This window comes from Bubalus kerabau, chromosome 5, assembly GCF_029407905.1.
Source record: "Bubalus kerabau isolate K-KA32 ecotype Philippines breed swamp buffalo chromosome 5, PCC_UOA_SB_1v2, whole genome shotgun sequence".
Lineage (NCBI taxonomy): Eukaryota > Metazoa > Chordata > Mammalia > Artiodactyla > Bovidae > Bubalus > Bubalus kerabau.
In genome coordinates, this window is record NC_073628.1 from 109,804,541 (window position 1) to 109,824,218 (window position 19,678).

The 19,678-nt window shown below is 42.4% G+C and overlaps 2 protein-coding genes across 2 annotated transcripts in view; one reads left to right on the plus strand and one right to left on the minus strand.

Annotated features, from left to right (window-relative positions):
• Positions 1-5,403, minus strand: part of AADACL3 (arylacetamide deacetylase like 3) — a 156,372-nt gene extending 150,969 nt beyond the window's left edge. Inside the window, exon 1 of the mRNA XM_055582672.1 lies at positions 5,202-5,403. The gene's annotated coding sequence lies outside the window, so the exon portion shown is untranslated. The remainder of the gene's footprint in view (positions 1-5,201) is intronic.
• A 94-nt stretch (positions 5,404-5,497) lies between these two features.
• Positions 5,498-17,281, plus strand: PRDX6 (peroxiredoxin 6). The gene is made up of 5 exons (XM_055582676.1): positions 5,498-5,686; positions 9,715-9,871; positions 11,727-11,873; positions 14,719-14,865; positions 16,162-17,281. Exons 1-5 carry the CDS (start codon positions 5,592-5,594, stop codon positions 16,288-16,290), a joined length of 675 nt encoding a protein of 224 aa, XP_055438651.1. The 5' UTR covers positions 5,498-5,591; the 3' UTR covers positions 16,291-17,281.
• Positions 17,282-19,678: the final 2,397 nt, after the last annotated feature.

The window sequence follows — 19,678 nt, forward strand, 5'->3', positions numbered from 1 at the left end:
CCAAGGGACCCTCAAGAGTCTTCTCCAACACCACAGTTCAAAAGCATCAATTCTTCAGCACTCAGCTTTCTTCACAGTCCAACTCTCACATCCATACATAATTACTAGAAAAACCATATCCTTGACTAGACAGACCTTTGTTGGCAAAGTAATGTCTCTGCTTTTGAATATGCCATCTAGGTTGGTCATAACTTTCCTTCCAAGGAGTCAGCGTCTTTTAATTTCATGGCTGCAGTCACCATCTGCAGTGATTTTGGAGCCCCCAAAAATAAAGTCTGACACTGTCTCCACTGTTTCCCCATCTATTTGCCATGAAGTGACGGGACCAGATGCCATGATCTTCGTTTTCTGAATGTTGAGCTTTAAGCCAACTTTTTCACTCACCTCTTTCACTCTCATCAAGAGGCTTTTTAGTTCCTCTTCACTTTCTGCCGTAAGGGTGGTGTCATCTGCATATCTGAGGTTATTGATATTTCTCCCGGCAATCTTGATTCCAACTTGTGCTTCTTCCAGCCCAGCGTTTCTCATGATGTACTCTGCATATAAATTAAATAAGCAGGATGACAATATACAGCCTTGACATACTCCTTTTCCAATTTGGAACCAGTCTGTTGTTCCATGTCCAGTTCTAACTGTTGCTTCCTGACCTGCATATAGGTTTCTCAAGAGGCAAGTCAGGTGGTCTGGTATTCCCATCTCTTTCAGAATTTTCCACAGTTTATTGTGATCCACACAGTCAAAGGCTTTGGCATAGTCAATAAAGCAGAAATAGATGTTTTTCTGGAACTCTGTTGCTTTTTCGATGATCCAGCGGATGTTGGCAATTTGATCTCTGGTTATATCTTTACATTAAAAAGATCATACACCATGATCATGTGGGATTTACCTCAGGAATACAAGGATTTTTCAAAATCCACCAATCAATCAATGTGATATACCACATTAACAAATTGAAGAATAAAAACCATATGATCATCTCAATAGACGCATGAAAAGTTTTTGACAAAATTCAGCATCGATTTATGATAAAAATTCTTCAGAAAGCAGGCACAGACAGAACAGATCTCAACATAATAAAGGCCATACATGACAAACACAGAGCAAAGATCATACTTAACGGTGAAAACCTGAAAACAATTCCTCTAAGATGAGGAACAAGACAATGATGTCCATTCTTACCCTTTTTATTTAACATAATCTTGAACGTCCTAGTCACAACAGAGAAGAAAAAGAAATAAAGGAAATCCAAGTAGGAAAAGAAGAAGTAAAACCATCACTCTTTGCAGATGACATGATACCCTACACATTTTATACACAAAAATTCCAAGTGGTCACTCACAATGACATAACTTGAGTTCTGTTACTTTAACTTTATAATCATTGAGCTATTGTTGCTTACTTCAAACCTGTTGTTTAAATGCAAGAATTATTACCTCAGGACTCAGAGACAGAAACAATGCTGGAAAACAGCTTGAACCACAATGAATTTATAATTGAAATAAATGAGGTCTACAAATACTGAGAGAGCTGACTGAAGAGTGGAGAATTCTCCAAATTAACTTCTATGTAGAAGACTTTCTTAAAAAGAAAAAAAGGATAAGTAAGTTAAATGTGGGCTTCACTGGTGGCTCAGATGGTAAAGAATCTGCCTGCATTGTGGGAGACCCAGTTTTTATCCCTGGGTTGGGAAAATCCTCTGGAGAAGGGCATGGCGACAGACTTGTCTAGAGAATTTCATGGACAGAGGAACCTGGTGAGCTACAGTCCATGGGGTCACAAAGAGTTGGACACAGCTGAGCGACTAAGCACAGAACACAAATAAGTTAAATGTGCTAACCTAGAGCTAAGGTATATATTACATTATTAATACTCACCAGTGACTGAAGCAATTGTTTACAATTTAGACCAACATTAAGATTTTTCTAAGTATTTTATCATGAACATTGCTTAGAAGTTCCAGATCTTGGTGCTAATGACAAGCAGCCTGATATTATTATAATCATCATCATCTTTAAATTCTCAGAAAATTCATAGCTTGATTGCCTGTACCTGGGGAGGACTTCTCTCACCACCTAGCTTTAGTTCACCCTGGCTGCTGCTGCTGCTGCTAAGTCGCTTCAGTCATGTCTGACTCTGTGCGACCCCATAGACGACAGCCCACAAGGCTCCTCCATCCCTGGGATTCTCCAGGCAAGAATACTGGAGTGGGTTTCCATTTCCTTCTCCAACGCATGAAAGTGAAAAGTGAAAGTGAAGTCACTCAGTCGTGTCCGACTCTTAGCACCCCATGGACTGCAGCCTACCAGGCTCCTCCATTCATGGGATTTTCCAGGCAAGAGTACTGGAGTGGGGTGCCATTGCCTTCTCCAAGTTCACCCTGGCAGTAAGCCTCAAAGAATTTAAGTTGGGAAGCTAGGAGGCTATTAGTTAGTATCCTGTATAAAGTATCCCTTAATGACTACGTGGGTTATCTTGTACCATTCAGCATCAGTCATCTGCTGTTCTGCTTCTAGAGTTTCTGCCACTTCCACTCTTCTCTGGGCCATCTCATGGCTTCTGCTTACTACCTTACTTAACCATTTTTCAGCTTCTACCTTTCCTGTGAACTACTTTGAACTGTTAATTTAATTGGCTGTCTTGCATTCCAGTCATCAAAAGAAGAACCAGTAACAAAACATTTTGTACCAGGCTCCCACAGGCTATTACCCAGTCTGCAGGTTGATTGCCTTTGAGTCAAGTACCCAGTCCTGGGCAACCACCAAAAGCCAGAGTGGCAGGGCCATGTGGTTGACTTTGCTGAGGAGAAATCAGGGCAAGGCAGGCATTCAAATTGGTTCCTCTCCCCAAACACTTCTTTTTCTCTCCTTTTTCTTTCTTCTTCCCTTTCTCAGTTCTTACTACTTGTCTGCTATCTGCTTTCTCTTCTCTCCCTCTTTACCCTTCCCGTCTCCTCTCTATGATAATCTCTGTAGATATACAGATATGAAGCTTCACAACTTGATATTCACTGCTCACTCTTTAAAAATATTAATTTGTTTCCATTATAGCATCAAGTCTCCTATGCTTAACTAAAAGCAGTTAAGAAAATTGGTAACTTAATTCATCATCCTTTAAGTAATTCCAAGTTGACTTTTGGTCTTCGTTCTATTATGTTAACTTGGTCTTCGTTCTATTATGTTTTAAAATCTAATTCTTTAACCATTAATGAAAAAAATCCACCGCCCCCCCCAAATCATTATTTGTGAAACCTACTAAACAGTCTCTTTCATTGTAAACAGTAAACTTTCAGGAAGAGTGCTGTATTTGGGGAAAGAAGTGTCAGAATTTACTGCTCCCATGTCCCTCTGAGAACGATTCATCATTCTAGCATTTCATAAGCTGTTGTCTTTTCATTTTTATTCCCACATGTCCTATTTTGCTTTCTTTCCAGATTGTAGATGTCTTGTAGCAGACATGACAGGAAGGAGTAACCACATTAAATATGATACAGAAGAGCAGTGGAGATTATCAGCCCCACTCACACAGCAGCTTGATAGTACTGCCCTGATCAAGAGTTTCCTGTACTCCAGCCCTCTATATTTTTTCTGAAAAGAAAATCTAATTTAACAAGAAAGCTTTATAAGAATTACTTTTAAAAACATCATCCCACCTTTCTGACATTAATTTCAAGTTTTAAGTATTTCCTCCCAAGTGAAAGTGAAAGGTACTCAGTCGTGTCCGACTCTTTGCAACCCCATGGACTAAACAGTCCAGGGAATTCTCCAGGTCAGAATACTGGAGTGGGTAGCCTTTCCCTTCTCCAGGGTATCTTCCCAACCCAGGTCTCCCGCAGTACAGGCGGATTCTTTACCAGCTGGGCCACAAGGGAAGCCCAAAGTGGGTAAGAATTTTTGCCTAGCTACTATTATAACTAGAGATACATTGCTCTTTCATTCCCAGCAGAAAATGGACAAGAAACTTTGCTGTTGTGGCTGCAGGAAGGTGGCCAAATGGTTCTCCAATACTTTGTGCAATCTAGTTCCACACCCATTACATCTAACAGGTCACAAACATTTATCAGTAAAATATGGTCTAACTTTTAGGAGTTCACAATCGTAATGTACTATTGTTCTTCCAAACGGCCATTGCCAAACCCTTCACTTTTTCCTTCCTACCTTTTAACAATTTGGCATCCTGCCCTCCCCCAAACCTCCATCAGCATTTACTGTTTTTATCATAACTGTATGTATACCTGCTTTCCTTCTAAGAGGAAAGACTCTCTCTTCTGTATCACCAGGCCTAGCATAGCACATAGAACACAGTTGGCAAAGCAAGGGTTATTGCATAAACTACTATCATCCAAGTAATAGCTACCATTTCCAGAGCACTTACTATGTAAACTACTTATCTTAGTAGTTTACATAGTTATGAAAACAGATGCACCTGCAATTGGTATTACTGGCCTGGAAGTTGAGGGTCTTATCCCTACGAAAGAGCCCTTGGCGCACTATGGCAGAGGTTAACTACTTACAGTTTATCTACATTATCCTGGAGGCTTTCCCTGAGCAGAACATCCAGTCCAAGTAGCACCTGTTACCCTCCAGCACATGCTACTGTCTAATATATTCCTGTTTAATGATGTCTCCCTCACTATAATGAAAGCTCCAAGAGAATAGTCATCTTGCCTAACTTGGGCTTGGCAGGTAGAAAGTTAAATAAATGAATCTAAACTTCCATTTCCTTGGGTGGCCCTGTTGACTTGCACACAGTAGATCACAAGTAGGTTTTTATATTTATGCTTAAATTTCAGGATAATTGTGTTGAATATCTTATGGTCCATAATGAATTCTGGGAGTGGAATAAAACTAAAAGTTTCGTCACATTCCCCCAAGCACGTACTGACATGATTGCTGGAATTTTTGGGGCAACAAGAAAGCCACTTCCTCTGACGTAAGGTGGCCCACATGCCTGCGTCTTGCCACATCCTCTGATAACAGAATTCAGGATGGCTAGGCTGGCTGGGGCGGTCAGGATTCCAGACCCTCATGCTAACAGAGCCGGGAGTGCAGGGGTCTCTGGACCGCTTCGGCCTGCAGTCGGCCATGAAGAGGTGGGCAGGAGGGTCTCCGCGGATTCTGGCCGCTCCGTAGGGCGGCTGTCCGCCTAGGGGCACCCCTTCCTATTGCGTTCCTCTTCCTTTACCTCCAAAGCCCAGAACGCACCTCCAAGCCTCCAAAGGGCAACGTCATTGAGTCCCCTGTCACACGGAAGGCGCGACAGCGTTCACAGGCTCCCGGCAGGGCAGAGGCCTGGCGGGGTGCTGGACCGGGCCCAGAACAACCCGCCCCGAGCCCTGCCTCAGATTCCCGCCGGTTCCAGACTCTCGCCCGGGTCGCCGCCGCTGCCAGACGCCAGACGCGGCCCCGCCCATCCTGCAAATGACCTGGCCCCGCCCATAGCTCCCGCCACGACCCCGCCTATCTGGACTCGGCTTTGGTCCCGCCCCTGAAAGCCCTATTTATTCCGCCCCCAGCACCTACATCGCCAGAACCCGCAGGCTAGTGGCTGTCGGTACTGCACCTCCTCTTACTCCCCGCGTCACTGCTGCCGCCATGCCCGGAGGTCTCCTCCTCGGGGACGAGGCTCCCAACTTCGAGGCAAATACTACCATCGGCCGCATCCGTTTCCACGACTATCTGGGAGACTCGTAAGTGGCCACTTCGTCGCCCTGCCCTAGCCTCGGGTTACGCCCGAACTCAGAGGTGCCTTCCCTTTTTCCTCCCTTCGGTCCTCCTCACCGCTCGGCCCCCAGCTCGTCGCCCGTCTCCTCCCCGCACCGGTTCCTGCACGTGCGTCTCGTTGTCTGGCCGCTTCTTCGCGGCGGGGCTGCGGAGGGGCAGCGACCCTCCGGCTCACCCTGCACCGGCCACTTGATCGCCTCTCGCTTCTCGGCCCCCGCGTGGTTGGGCTGGCTCCCGGATGACGAAGGGGGAGGGGAAGCAAAATTGGGTTCCCGCGGGTCCCAGGAACGGGAGGCCGGTGCGGAGGAGAGTTTAAGTCCATTTACTTCCTGTTGGGTAAACTGTGCGAGTAGCATGGTCCAGCCGAGGCCCGGAGCGGGCAGGGGCCGGGCAGCATCGGCGGTCAGTTCCTGGGACTCGTGCCCAGGGTCGTACCTCCCTCCCTCTCTCCGTTCTGCAGTTCATTCTCGGGGGAAGGTGGGTAGCCAAGGCCAGTCAAAGGGCACTGCTGCTGGCTGAAGGTTTAGGAAGGGCCCAGCGTGTTATCTGAGGGTTCTGCTTGCTGCAGTGGTATTTGCAGGCTTCTCAGCACAAAAAAATTTAGACCACCAGCTGCCAAATTGGTGGCTGAAAGACTTTTTGTCCAGAGCCTCCCCCAGCTGCTAGAATTTGATTTGATAGCGGCTTTGGGAGGAACCCAGAACACTCTGTTTGCGGGTGTGTCCTTTATTCCAGAACTTGCAGCACCCTGAGGGAAGGGCTTTCTGAGGTTGTTCAGTTTGCAGTAACTATGGGTAGGTCATGGACACCAACACCTCCCACTTTGAGGCCCTTTTGTTTCACAGCAGAGTGCCTCTTACTGCCCCTCCCCCTTCTGCCTTGCTCCCAGCCGCACGCAGTCTGGCCAAACTGGTGACCCGTGATCTAGCCTGGCAATCATACTAAATTATGACTAGGAGTATATTGGTGGAACTGTGGTTTTACAGCTTCTGAATCAGCAAACGTCAAGATGATTAGATTTAATATGAAACATCCCAGCTGTGTCTAGTTATATTCCAGTGCCTGCACCCCTCTCCCCCCACCCCCCGCCCCCCGAGACACACACACACACACACACACACACATACCCCCACCTGGGAGAGATTCTTAGGCCTAACCAACCTCTTCTAAGTGTGTTAGTTGCTCAGTTGTGTCTGACTTTTTGTGACCCCATGGATTGTAGCCTGCCAGGGAGAATCCATGGGATTCTCCAGGCAAGAATACTGGAGTGGGTATCCATTCCCTCCTGCAGGGGATCTTCCCACCCCAGGGATCAAACCTGGGTCTCCCATATTGCAGGTGGATTCTTTACCACCTGAGCCACTGGGGATTTTTTCCAACCACTGATTAAGGGAAAAGCTAAGTTCTTTGAAAGAGAGGACTAGGCTAGAAAAAGGATGAGAAATGGAACACTCAGACCTTAAAAGCAGGCAAAGACCAGAAATACAGACCATGTCCGGTCTCATACTCAAGTATCTAGTTATTAGTATTTCTCCAAAACTCCATGGGATTTTCAGAGAATGTTTCTTCCCATTCTTACCTACAGCCCCCACCCACATAAAACAAAATCTTGCCAAAGCTCTTAAGTTGTATAGGTTAAAGCTAAATATTATTATGAAGCATATTGATTGTAGCAATAGTTATAAATGATGTCACCATTTAAGCTAACCCTAATTGTTTGGATTTTTTGTTGATCTGATTAAAAGTGGTACCTTCTCAGGGAATCAGCAGGAGGAAGATGAGAGAGAAAACTGCATCTATAAACAAATAATACACAAGTCTGCCTTGGGTCAAGTATGGAAGAGTACTATTTCCTGCCTTACCCCCAAAATAAGTTTGAGCCTTTTATAACACTATAATAAATGGATTGTGCCAAACAGAATTTTTCCCAACTCCATTCTTCATGTGATTTCAGTTCAGACTGTCAATTTTTGATCAGATGTGTTTTGAAGAAAAAAAATTACAATTTCAAACATTATGGGTACCTACCCTTCCCCTGGACACCTGGAAACAGCCAAGGGGTTTGGGAGCTTATTTAATGAGTTTATTGAGCCCAGTCACCATATATATGTGACAGAAGCAGCTTCTTCCCAGTACATCTTCACCAAACAAAACATGGGTTTTTCCAGGGGGTTAGTGAGTTGGGACCATCAAACCTTTTTGTCTTTTGAAAATGAAGAAGGAAGGAAAGGGGATACTGTAATTGTATTCCTCTGAAGAGCAGCAGTAGGGAGACTTAGAAGGGAACAGGCCACAGTAAGACATTCTCAGGGGTTATCCTGTTCCTCGCCTGGAGCAAACTATAGAGTGTGGCTTCTGAAGGGGAGGATGTGAAGTGGCTTCAGACAAGTTTTCTTAACATGATTCAGCAAAACAGTCTCTTGACTCACAATGCAAAGAGAAGGCCTGATTTTTCTAACTAATCACCTCTTTAACAATACAAGAGGAACTGCCCTGTTCATTTTTTTCCTCAACTTCTGGAGACTTTCCTTAAGTCTCATCAGACCCTTAAATAGATCCTTCACCATGGACTCTAAGGCCTAGATTGTATTCATAACTAGATTATTTTTAAACATTTTAAATAAATCTTATTGCCCTTTATATATATATAAAAACATACTACACCCTCCCACAATCTTAAAAATATTACCTTTCTCTTCCCAGTTTTGCCACAGAGCCATCCATCCTTTTTATAAGAAAGTCTTTTCCTTTCCTGAAACCTTGGGAGCTGAGTGGCAGATGTAGGTGGGAATTAGGTACCCTGTCTCTGCTTTCTTATTTGTGCTTCAGGAAATTTGGCAAACTTCGAGGAGGACAGCGTGGTGTCTAGGCTACCGTGAGAAATCTACTAGTTTAAGGTCCTGCTTTAATGTTGTTAAGTCGACTCGAGTGTGGAAACTGAGTGTTAGATTTTCAGTTAAAAGAATAGTTTCTGCTGCCCAGGAGAAGACAATACTCCAAAGATTCTTGGTGACTTAGCTTGAAATGTGCTTAAAATTCATACAAGTTTAATCTTAGGCAATGATGATTTAAATAATACTGTTTCCCTAAGAATCTGTAGTTGTAGAAATCAACATCAAAGGCTATATTTTTTCTACACACTTGGTCTAAAGGAAGAAGAAACTGCACGTGAAGAGATAGGTGAAACTCTTAAAATGCTGTTGTTTTGTCAGGGTACAAATATTGGGTGTCCTGTGTAGCAGGTTAGATCAGTAAACTAGTTTTACAAAAGTTTTTATATCTGTTCATGTAAAAGAAGCCAAGTGTCAGCTTTAACTTTACATATAAATAGAGGATAGAAGCCTATTTATTTCAGGTTACATAATGTGTTTATTATTTAAGTCAGGCATTGGTCTAGATTCAGGCATACTGGCTCATCCATTATTGGAGGTGAATGTCAGAATATCTGCGCTTAGAAAAAAATGTAGAAAGTGTAAAGGAGGGGGGAAGCTATTTTAGTAAGTATTTAGTTTGAATAGCACAGATTTTTTTAACTGAAAAGGACTCAGGGTAGCTCTGGAGTTACTAAAGTAGCAATACCCTGACGGTCTTTTTAAATATTTACCTTATTGAATTTCATATATTTGATTGAATTGGGCATGAAACAGGTTTTTCTGGGGATAATTGAAAAGCATTCCTCAACAAAAAAGTTTAAAAGTGATTGTCTTCATGCGTGCATGCTAAGTCGCTTCAGCTGTATCCCAACTGGAGTGGGTTCCCATGCCCTCCTCCAGGGGATCTTCCTGACCCAGGGATGGAACCCACATCTCTTACATCTCTTGCTTTGGCAGGCAGGTTCTTTACCACTAGCACCACCTGGGAAGCCCCAGTTGTCTTCATAAGCATCCATTTTTAAAAAGAAAGCCGTTTTTGATCTTGGATGTGTGAGTTTTCACTGTACATGATGTTGGTGATCATCTCTTCGTTCACTTGTGACCTTCTTTTCCTTACTCAGATGGGGCATTCTCTTCTCCCATCCTCGGGACTTTACCCCAGTGTGTACCACGGAGCTCGGCAGAGCAGCAAAGCTGGCACCAGAATTTGCCAAGAGAAATGTTAAGATGATTGCTCTTTCCATAGACAGTGTGGAAGACCATCTTGCATGGAGCAAGGTATTACCTGTTGGCAGAAGCTTTGAGGTTACAGATCATGTTATAAATTTTATAGAGTAGCTTGGCTTTTTTGAGATGAAGGTGATACTTTCTTTGATACTAAATGATAGAGGGTAGGAATTAGCTTGATTTAATATAGAATAAAGCCAAAGCATATGGTTCTTTGCTTTTCATGAGTGTAATGTAATGCCTGTCATGCAAATAGCAGGGTTGAGAGTTACTGCATAGCAATCATTGAGACTACAAGGTGGCAGAAAGAAGAGTTTATAGCCAATGATATGATACTCTTTAAAGTATAGGAACACACCCAGGTTCATGTTTCCTGGTGAGCTTGTGCCTTAGAATTTTCAGAATTGTGATCACATTAAATAGGAAACAAGTCCCAACTTTACACCTGGTTATATAGGAAACCTCAGGGTGCCTGCAGCATGAAACCATATCCGTTGTTATTTTAGTGGTGGTGACATGATAGACTGCTAGTGACAGAAGGAAGAAAGTTAAGCTAATAGAATTAAGAAACATGGTATAATTTCTTATCCATTTCAAAGTTCATGAATGCTACGTTTATCCTGTGGCGTCTCTGTGGCGAAATCCACAGAGGTTCTTAATCTGTGATGCCACCAACTCTTGTTTTACTTTCACGGTGCCACAGAATACATAGACCTTATTCCAGCATTAACTCTTTTTCCTTACTTCCTAAAACTCTACCCAGATAAATTCCTCATTCTCCAGTCAATAGTTTATACTCAAACTTGCCTACATGTTTCATTAATATTGCTCCCTTTCCCTAGAATGCCTTCCTTTGCCTTGTGAAAATTGTATCCATCCTTCAAGGCCCAGTTCAAAGTCATACCCCATCCTTAAACCCTTTCCTAGCTCAGCAGTCTTACACATGGGGAGGCTGGTGTACTTCAGCTTCTGCCTTTTGCATATTACCGTCTTGTATTTGTTGTAGCTTCTTATGGAAATCATCTAACCAAATTAGAAGTTCCCTTAGAGGCAGGAACTTTACTTATCTGTATCCCACATGTACTTACCATAATGCCTAGCCCACCTCAAGTGCAATTTCAATGCCAGATCAAATAATAAAGCTAGATTTTTTTTTCTCCCCAAAAAACTTCCCAGGATAGAAAAATGAATAAAGTTTTTTCACTAGGGGAGGAAGGCATAGAGCGGAAGCAAGTATATTGTCCTTCAATTCAGACTTGGAATGCTTTGCTTTTTATGTGCATTTCACCCTAGTGTAAACTCACCTCTGCCTTTTTACCCATAAGAGATTTACCTTTGACTTGTTCCTGAAGTGAATATTCAACTCTCTGTTCTTTTTGCTCTAAGCTTTGTGTTTCTTCTCATTTCTTAATATCTTTGTTTCAGTAGCTTAATGTCTGAGTCAGGGTGCTTTTGAGGCAGGGGTCAGATCAGTACCATATCTACAGAATTATCTTTGCCTGTGCCATAATTTCTGGATATGAACTCATTGTTACTGATTTTTTTTTTACAGTGTTTGGGTACCCAGAGGTACCTGGGATTGATGTCTTAACTCTGTATTATTCCACTTTTAGAGAGTTTAATGCTGCTTTCTCAAAGCAATAAAAACACGCTGAATTTGAAGAGCCTTGGGCATGAAAAGGCTCTAGATTATAACCTAAGTACTATACCCTACTGTTATTTCTGTCAGTGAACAGTTGGGATAAGGAGTGTTCATTTATTAATTTTCTTATTAAAATTGTGTAGAGAAATTATTATGATTATGGTCCTCTCTTCCCTGTCTTACAAAATGATGGCTGGTAACTGATTGCATTTAGAGAATATGCCTGCTTTAGACTTCCCTTTTTCCCTTTCCCCTGCATTTCAGGATATCAACGCTTACAATGGTGAAGAGCCCACAGAAAAGTTACCTTTTCCCATCATTGATGATAAGAATCGGGACCTTGCCATCCAGTTGGGCATGCTGGACCCAGCAGAGAAAGACGAAAAGGGCATGCCTGTGACTGCTCGTGTGGTGAGTTGTATACTACTAGATAATCTGACCAGGCAACATCTATCCCAGTAAATGCTTGGGGCAACTCAAGTAAATGAGTGAATATCTCCAGTTAGGAAATAACTCTGTGCTGACACTCTCACTTTTTATCTAAATGCTGGTACAAAGTAAAATTTTCAGCTAGATCAGATCAGATCAGTTGCTCAGTCGTGTCTGACTCTTTGCGACCCCATGAATCGCAGCACTCCAGGCCTCCCTGTCCATCACCGACTCCCAGAGTTCACTCAAACTCACATCCATTGAGTCGGTGATGCCATCCAGCCATCTCATCCGCTGTCGTCCCCTTCTCCTCCTGCCCCCAATCCCTCCCAGCATCAGAGTCTCTTCCAATGAGTCAACTCTTCACATGAGGTGGCCAAAGTACTGGAGTTTCAGCTTTAGCATCATTCCTTCCAAAGAAATCCCAGGGCTGATCTCCTTCAGAATGGACTGGTTGGATCTCCTTGCAGTCCAAGGGACTCTCAAGAGTCTTCTCCAACACCACAGTTCAAAAGCATCAATTCTTCGGCATTCAGCCTTCTTCACAGTCCAACTCTCACATCCATACATGACCACAGGAAAAACCATAGCCTTGACTAGATGGACCTTTGTTGGCAAAGTAATGTCTCTGCTTTTGAATATGCTATCTAGGTTGGTCATAACTTTCCTTCCAAGGAGTAAGTGTCTTTTAATTTCATGGCTGCAGTCACCATCTGTAGTGATTTTGGAGCCCAAAAAAATAAAGTCTGACACTGTTTCCACTGTTTCCCCATCTATTTCCCATGAAGTGGTGGGACCAGATGCCATGATCTTCGTTTTCTGAATGTTGAGCTTTAAGCCAACTTTTTCACTCTCCACTTTCACTTTCATCGAGAGGCTTTTTAGTTCCTCTTCACTTTCTGCCATAAGGGTGGTGTCATCTGCATATCTGAGGTTATTGATATTTCTCCCGGCAATCTTGATTCCAGTTTGTGTTTCTTCGAGTCCAGCGTTTCTCATGATGTACTCTGCATATAAGTTAAATAAACAGGGTGACAATATAGAGCCTTGACGAACTCCTTTTCCTATTTGGAACCAGTCTGTTGTTCCATGTCCAGTTCTAACTGTTGCTTCCTGACCTGCATACAAATTTCTCAAGAGGTAGATCAGGTGGTCTGGTATTCCCATCTCTTTCAGAATTTCCCACAGTTTATTGTGATCCACACAGTCAAAGGCTTTGGCATATTGAATAAAGCAGAAATTGATGTTTTTCTGGAACTCTCTTGCTTTTTCTATGATCTAGCGGATGTTGGCAATTTGATCTCTGGTTTCTCTGCCTTTTCTAAAACCAGCTTGAACATCAGGAAGTTCACGGTTCACATATTGCTGAAGCCTGGCTTGGAGAATTTTGAGCATTACTTTACTAGCATGTGAGATGAGTGCAATTGTGCGGTAGTTTGAGCATTCTTTGGCATTGCCTTTCTTTGGGATTGGAATGAAAACTGACCTTTTCCAGTCCTGTGGCCACTGCTGAGTTTTCCAAATTTGCTGGCATATTGAGTGCAGCACTTTCACAGCATCATCTTTCAGGATTTGGAATAGTTCAACTGGAATTCCATCACCTCCACTAGCTTTGTTCGTAGTGATGCTTTCTAAGGCCCACTTGACTTCACATTCCAGGATGTCTGGCTCTAGGTCGGTGATCACACCATCATGATTATCTGGGTCGTGAAGATCTTTTTTGTACAGTTCTTCTGTGTATTCTTGCCATCTCTTCATAATATCTTCTGCTTATGTTAGGTCCATACCATTTCTGTCCTTTATTGAGCTCATCTTTGCATGAAATGTTCCTTTGGTATCTCTGATGTTCTTGAAGAGATCTCTAGTCTTTCTCATTCTGTTGTTTTCCTCTATTTCTTTGCTTTGATCGCTGAAGAAGGCTTTCTTATCTCTTCTTGCTATTCTTTGGAACTCTGCTTTCAGATGTTTATATCTTTCCTTTTCTCCTTTGCTTTTCGCTTCTCTTGTTTTCACAGCTATTTGTAAGGCCTTCCCAGACATAAACTGCTTAATTCACAGCTTTTGAAAATCTACATTAAAAGTTATCCTGTCATCTAGAATAGTGAAATCTTTTGCTATAGTTCTCCTGACAGCCCTCTTTAAAGCAGTGGGTCATAGCCTTCTTAAGGCATCTCTCGTTTTGAATTCTTATTTGTTCTGTCCTTATCCACCAGAGAACAAACTTATTCCCACATCTGCAAAAATATACAAAATTTTGAGGACCAGTGTCAACTCCCATAGGGCTTCCCAAGTGGCTCAGTGGTAAAGAATCTGCATGCCAAAGCAGGAGATGTGGGTTTGATCCCTGGGTTGGGAAGATCCCCTGGAGTAGGAAATGGCAACCCACTCCAGTATTCTTGCCTGTGAAATCCCATGGACAAAGGAGCCTGGCAGGCTGTGGTCCATAGGTCACAAAAGAGTTGGACATAACTTAGCGAGTAAACAACACCATCAACTCCCATTATTATTATTTTTATGATCATTTTCCATAGTTAACATAGTACCTTCCTGAGGCCTTTTCTGGATTCAGTTCACAAGTTAGTTTTTCTTACTGAGACAGCCAAAACCAAATATAATTCCCTTCAAGTTTAGAAATATAGAGAAGAAAATCATAACTATTCCAACTACCCAGTTTGTTTGGCATGTCTTTCTAGATACTTGGGGGCTTTTGTTATTTTGTTTTGTTATACCCTTGAATATTTTTAATGACTAAAGAGCCTTATAAGAGGCTTTAATATCAAAAACACTCAGAGAGTTCTTCCTGTTTATGTGTCTGTGTACTTTGCAGGTGTTTATTTTTGGTCCTGATAAGAAACTGAAACTGTCCATCCTCTACCCAGCTACCACTGGCAGGAACTTTGATGAGATTCTCAGAGTAATTATCTCTCTCCAGCTGACGGCAGAAAAGAGGGTGGCCACCCCAGTTGACTGGAAGGTAAAGATCTTAAAAGGGCAGAAACCCATCTTGCCTAGAAGGCCTATGGGGCCATCTGAATGGCTCCCTTTAGGGTGTTATCTAGGGCTCTGTTTCTGGCATGCAGATATATTGGGAGGATTTTTCCTCCTGGCTGAGTTTAGGATTTACTGCGAGGCCATTTTTCAGTGTCTTTAACACCTTTTATACAAAATACAAACTCCTATATTTCTAACTTTTAGGTTATTTGGACAGATTAATTGGTTAGAATGATTCCTTTTCCTAAATAAAAGGATTTAAAAAAAAAAACTTGAACTCTTCCCTGATGGCAAATATTTATAGCAGAACTTAGTTTGACCACTTAAGTCATGGGTATAAAACTATTTGGTGTATTAATGTCTTGAAATATTTCTCTTAAGCTCCAGTCTTTTAAACCTATGTAGAATTCTCTGAAACCTGTTCATGAATTTTTAATCTCTATTATTCCAGCAATATGTAGGACATGGATAATACCACAAGAGTTTCTTAACGTCACTACATTTTTTAATTCAATAACCTGAATACCTGGTCTTGTTATTTTGTTTCTTCTGACTGGCAAACCACTGAAATTCTGTGTCCATTCATTGAACCTATGTTTACTGAGCCCAGACAGTGGGCACTGGGATTTAGCAGTGAACAATCAGTGTAAAGTCCCTGCCCTCACAAAACTTGATAGGTAAAGTGGGTGGGTAAAGACCAACAGTAAAGTTTACAGTATCTTAGGTGACAGTGTATGACAGAGAGTAATCATGCAAAGGTGGGGAGAAGGGGAGCAGAGGTGGGAGGAGTTGCTTTTATATTTGGCTGTCAAGGAAGGAAGCTTCTCTGAAGAGACCTTTGGGGAGGACGTAAAGAAAGCAAGAGACCAAGTCATGCATCTTTAGGAGGGAAGAGCCCTGCAGGCTTAAAGGAACAGCTAAGGAGTTTTCCTAAAAGTGAGCTTGGCACGTTCAAGGAACAGGAGAGCCAACATGCCTGGAAAAGCAGCAGCAGGAGGTGAAGGTAGGGACCAAGGGTGAAAGAGGAAGCTGGGTTCAGTCACACAGGGTAGTGAAAAGGACTTATTTAGAATAAATTTTAAAATGTAATAGCAAACCATTACTGGGTTTAAAGCAGGACTATTTCTTATTAAGGTGGGGAAACACTTCTCTTCCCAAAAGTGTCAAAGATCAATTTGTGAAAGCAAAATTCCTCAGGGGGAGAGAGCAAAGCAAAGGAGACTTGATTATTCTCATCATGAAAGATTGAACTTCACCATTCTCAATGTCTTTTCAATAGAATGGGGACAGCGTGATGGTCCTTCCAACCATCCCTGAAGAGGAAGCCAAAAAACTTTTCCCTAAAGGAGTCTTCACCAAAGAGCTCCCATCTGGCAAGAAATACCTCCGCTACACACCCCAGCCATAGGCTCGCCACGGAGTTGGTTCTGGAGCTGCCCACTTAGCACCATGAGCCAGAGGATGCCAACTGTCCATCATGTTTCCCCGCAGCAGTCCATTAAAAACATTCTGGTGTGATCACAGCCAAGGTCTTTAGGTTGCTATACTACTGGCTTATTAAATGAAAACAGCACTAAAAATTCCTTGGGATCCTTTGTGCCTTCAGCAGCTTTCTCCTCTGTTCATATATCTTCACACTCTCTGCTGACTTTCTTTGAAATTTGGGACTTATCTTGGATCTCTGCAGGGTTTATGACCAAGAGGTGGTATCAGTTTACGGTTGAAAAAGCCTGCTTTGCTCCATCATACTGTGTTGACCAAAATGTTCATTTGGCTTTTTAAGACCTGAACGAACGTTTTGGCCAAGCCAATAGAATGACTATCAGGTTTGGGTTTTTTTTTTTTCTTTTTTTTTTTTTTTCTGTTCTAATCAAATCCTCTGTTACCCATTTTGGGAAGGAATAGAACTTGGGGTTCAACTTCCTCTGTACATATCTACGTGTGTAACCTAAGAACTTAGAGTAACCCGCAAGTTCTTCAGTTTTCCATGTTTTGATCACAACTGGGAGAAAAAACCTTTTCAATTCAGTACTTCTCTAGTAGATAAATGAAAGATGAGCCTGGGGAGAGAATCTTTAAATATTTTGCTATCAAGAAAATTTTTCAATAAATTTCTATTGAAAGCGAGAAGCTACAGAAAAGGCTCCACTTGCCTGCCAGAGAGGTGGAGCAGAAGGCATGAGCAACATGATGGTGCCAGGTGCCTTTTGGAGAATTTCTGGCTGTCAGTCTGTTCCACGATGATGTGCATGTGAAACGGCCCACCATGGGAAGAGGGAAGAGGATGACTGAAAATGTTTTATTATCTATTCTTGCAGTGGGGGATGGAGATGTTTTTCTGATTTTTGCTTCTTAGGGATCAGCAAATAAATCCTTTGTCAAAAACGTGATCAGAGAAATCTGTTGTCACATTTTTTTTTTTTTAAACTTTACATAATTGTATTAGTTTTGCCAAATATCAAATTTGTCACATTTTGAAGTACTAGTTCAGACTCATGTCCTGAAGGCAAGACGTCTCCTCGCTAGGACTGACACTGATGCTTCTCTCCAAAGACAGGTATATAAAAGTTCATGTAATGAAAATGGAGGAGCTGCTGATGAAAATGTGATCCTGCCACATCTCCTGGCCTACTTTGCACCTTTGTATTAACTGGGCCCTGTGGAATCTCTGACCCCTGCAACAAAGAGCTCCTCTAACCTAATACCTTAACAGGGGTGCTAGATTTAAGTATACCAATCTTGAGGGTGATGGGACATCTTTTGCTTTTCTGGAACGAGTATGCTGCTGCTAAGTTGCTTCAGTCTTGTCCAACTCTGTGTGACCCCATAGACGGCAGCCCACCAGGCTCCACCGCCCCTGGGATTCTCCAGGCAAGAACACTGGAGTGGGTTGCCATTTCCTTCTCCAATGCATGAAAGTGAAGTCGCTCAGTCATGTCCAACTCTTCGTGACCCCATGGACTACAGCCTTCCAGGCTCCTCCATCCATGGGATTTTCCAGGCAAGAGTACTGGAGTGGGTTGCCATTGCCTTCTCTGGAAAGAGTATGAAGGATTCCCAACTCGAGAGTCTCTCAGACTTAGTATACTGTCCTAGGTTTAGAAAGAAGGGTCCCATACCTGGTATAATCTCTTGCATGTAGCCCTCTATACTTTTATTGAGTAGAATAACGTAAAATCTGATCCCTGGTGCCGTGTTTTAGAGAAGTCATTACTTTTTCATTTCCTTGATTTCACCACATGTAAAATTTGGGTGATGCTAAGAAGGTTGAGAAGGAAGGTGAAAATTCCAAGTCATATCCTTGGGAATGCTGGTCTGAGAGATTTAACTGGGCTGGCATCTTGCTGTCACCTTTTCTCCAAGTCACTGTGTTTTGTATGTAAAGAACCAAGACTATCTGGTGCTCTTTGGCACATCTCTTCTGAGTAACCCCTGGCTCCTCAAATCTTGTCACCTCCCTGCTAGGTTCCTCACTGCTCTCTTCCCTTGGCTATTCATCTTCAGTCCTGCCTCTCAGAGAGGGTCTGGCTTAAGTCTAAATCTCCAACATTAATTATTCACACATGAGTCTTACCTTTACTGATTGATGGGACATTGGCCATTAAGTTTATAAATTTAAAATCAAATTCATCAATTATTCCCTCAATAAATACATTGCCCCTCTTATCACTCAGGCATCCAAACCTTGATGTTTTGTTTAGCTGTATCTACCCTACCCACATAGATTATGTCCATATAAAAATGCTGAAAAACTCAAGGAAAAGGGAGGTCATGTACCCACAAATTAACTTCTGGTTCTATCACAAAGCAGCCATGAGGCCATGGGAGTGTGAGAGTATTCTCCAAATGTAAAATGTTACATAATGAATGTATGTTGAGGGGGTAGCAGTGATTATAAGTCCTTTTTTTTTTTTTTTTTTAAACTTGGCATGGATAGGAGAATTCCCCTTTCCAGAATTGTTGCTCTCAACTTTATAGGGAGAATAGATTTAATAAGTCCAATAATTTATTAAGTGAAAATGAATTATATGGCTGTTGTGGCTATGAGAGAAGCTTAAGAATTTAAGAGGCAGTCTACTGGGTGCCTTCTCAAAGAATCAGCAAATGCTTTGGCTAGAAGAGATAGCCATCTAAGATTGGCAGAGTGACTTGAGGTTCCTGGGTGGTCTTGCCAAAAGTCTGACCTTACCTCCAACCATTCCCCTGAGGGTAAGAATCCTCATTGAGAGGCTCAGGAAGGGGTAAGGAGCTAGAATGGCTGGGTCTAAAGGGGCATATCAAGATCTGGCACTTGGATGCAGTGAACTGCCACCGTGTTTACTGGATTTGACCTCCACCGCTTTGGGCAATGCAAATTGAGGAAATACAACTTTGATTCAAACTTAAAGGATACGTTAACTACTTAAAAAGGCATTGCCACTTTGTCAGTGATTGGTTCAGCAATGAGCACTGAGACACAGAGGATCATGAGTTTCTACAAGAATTCTTTCTCAAACAAGAGCAACTAGAAGCTGTTTTTCTCTCACACACTGAATATAAACAAAAAAACATGAGACACTGCTGCTGCAGCTAACTTACAACCTGGGAGCAGGGATCTAGCCATAGAATGAGGCTGTAAAGGTCAACAGCCAAGTTGAGAGAAAGGAAAACATCTGACCTTTCATGATCTTCACTGGGTCTAACAAGTGTGAACCCATCCTACCTCTGGACTACTATAACACAAAATAATAAATTACCAGATTTCCTTGGTGGCTCAGTGGTAAAGAATTTTGTCTGCCAATGCGGAAGACACTCGT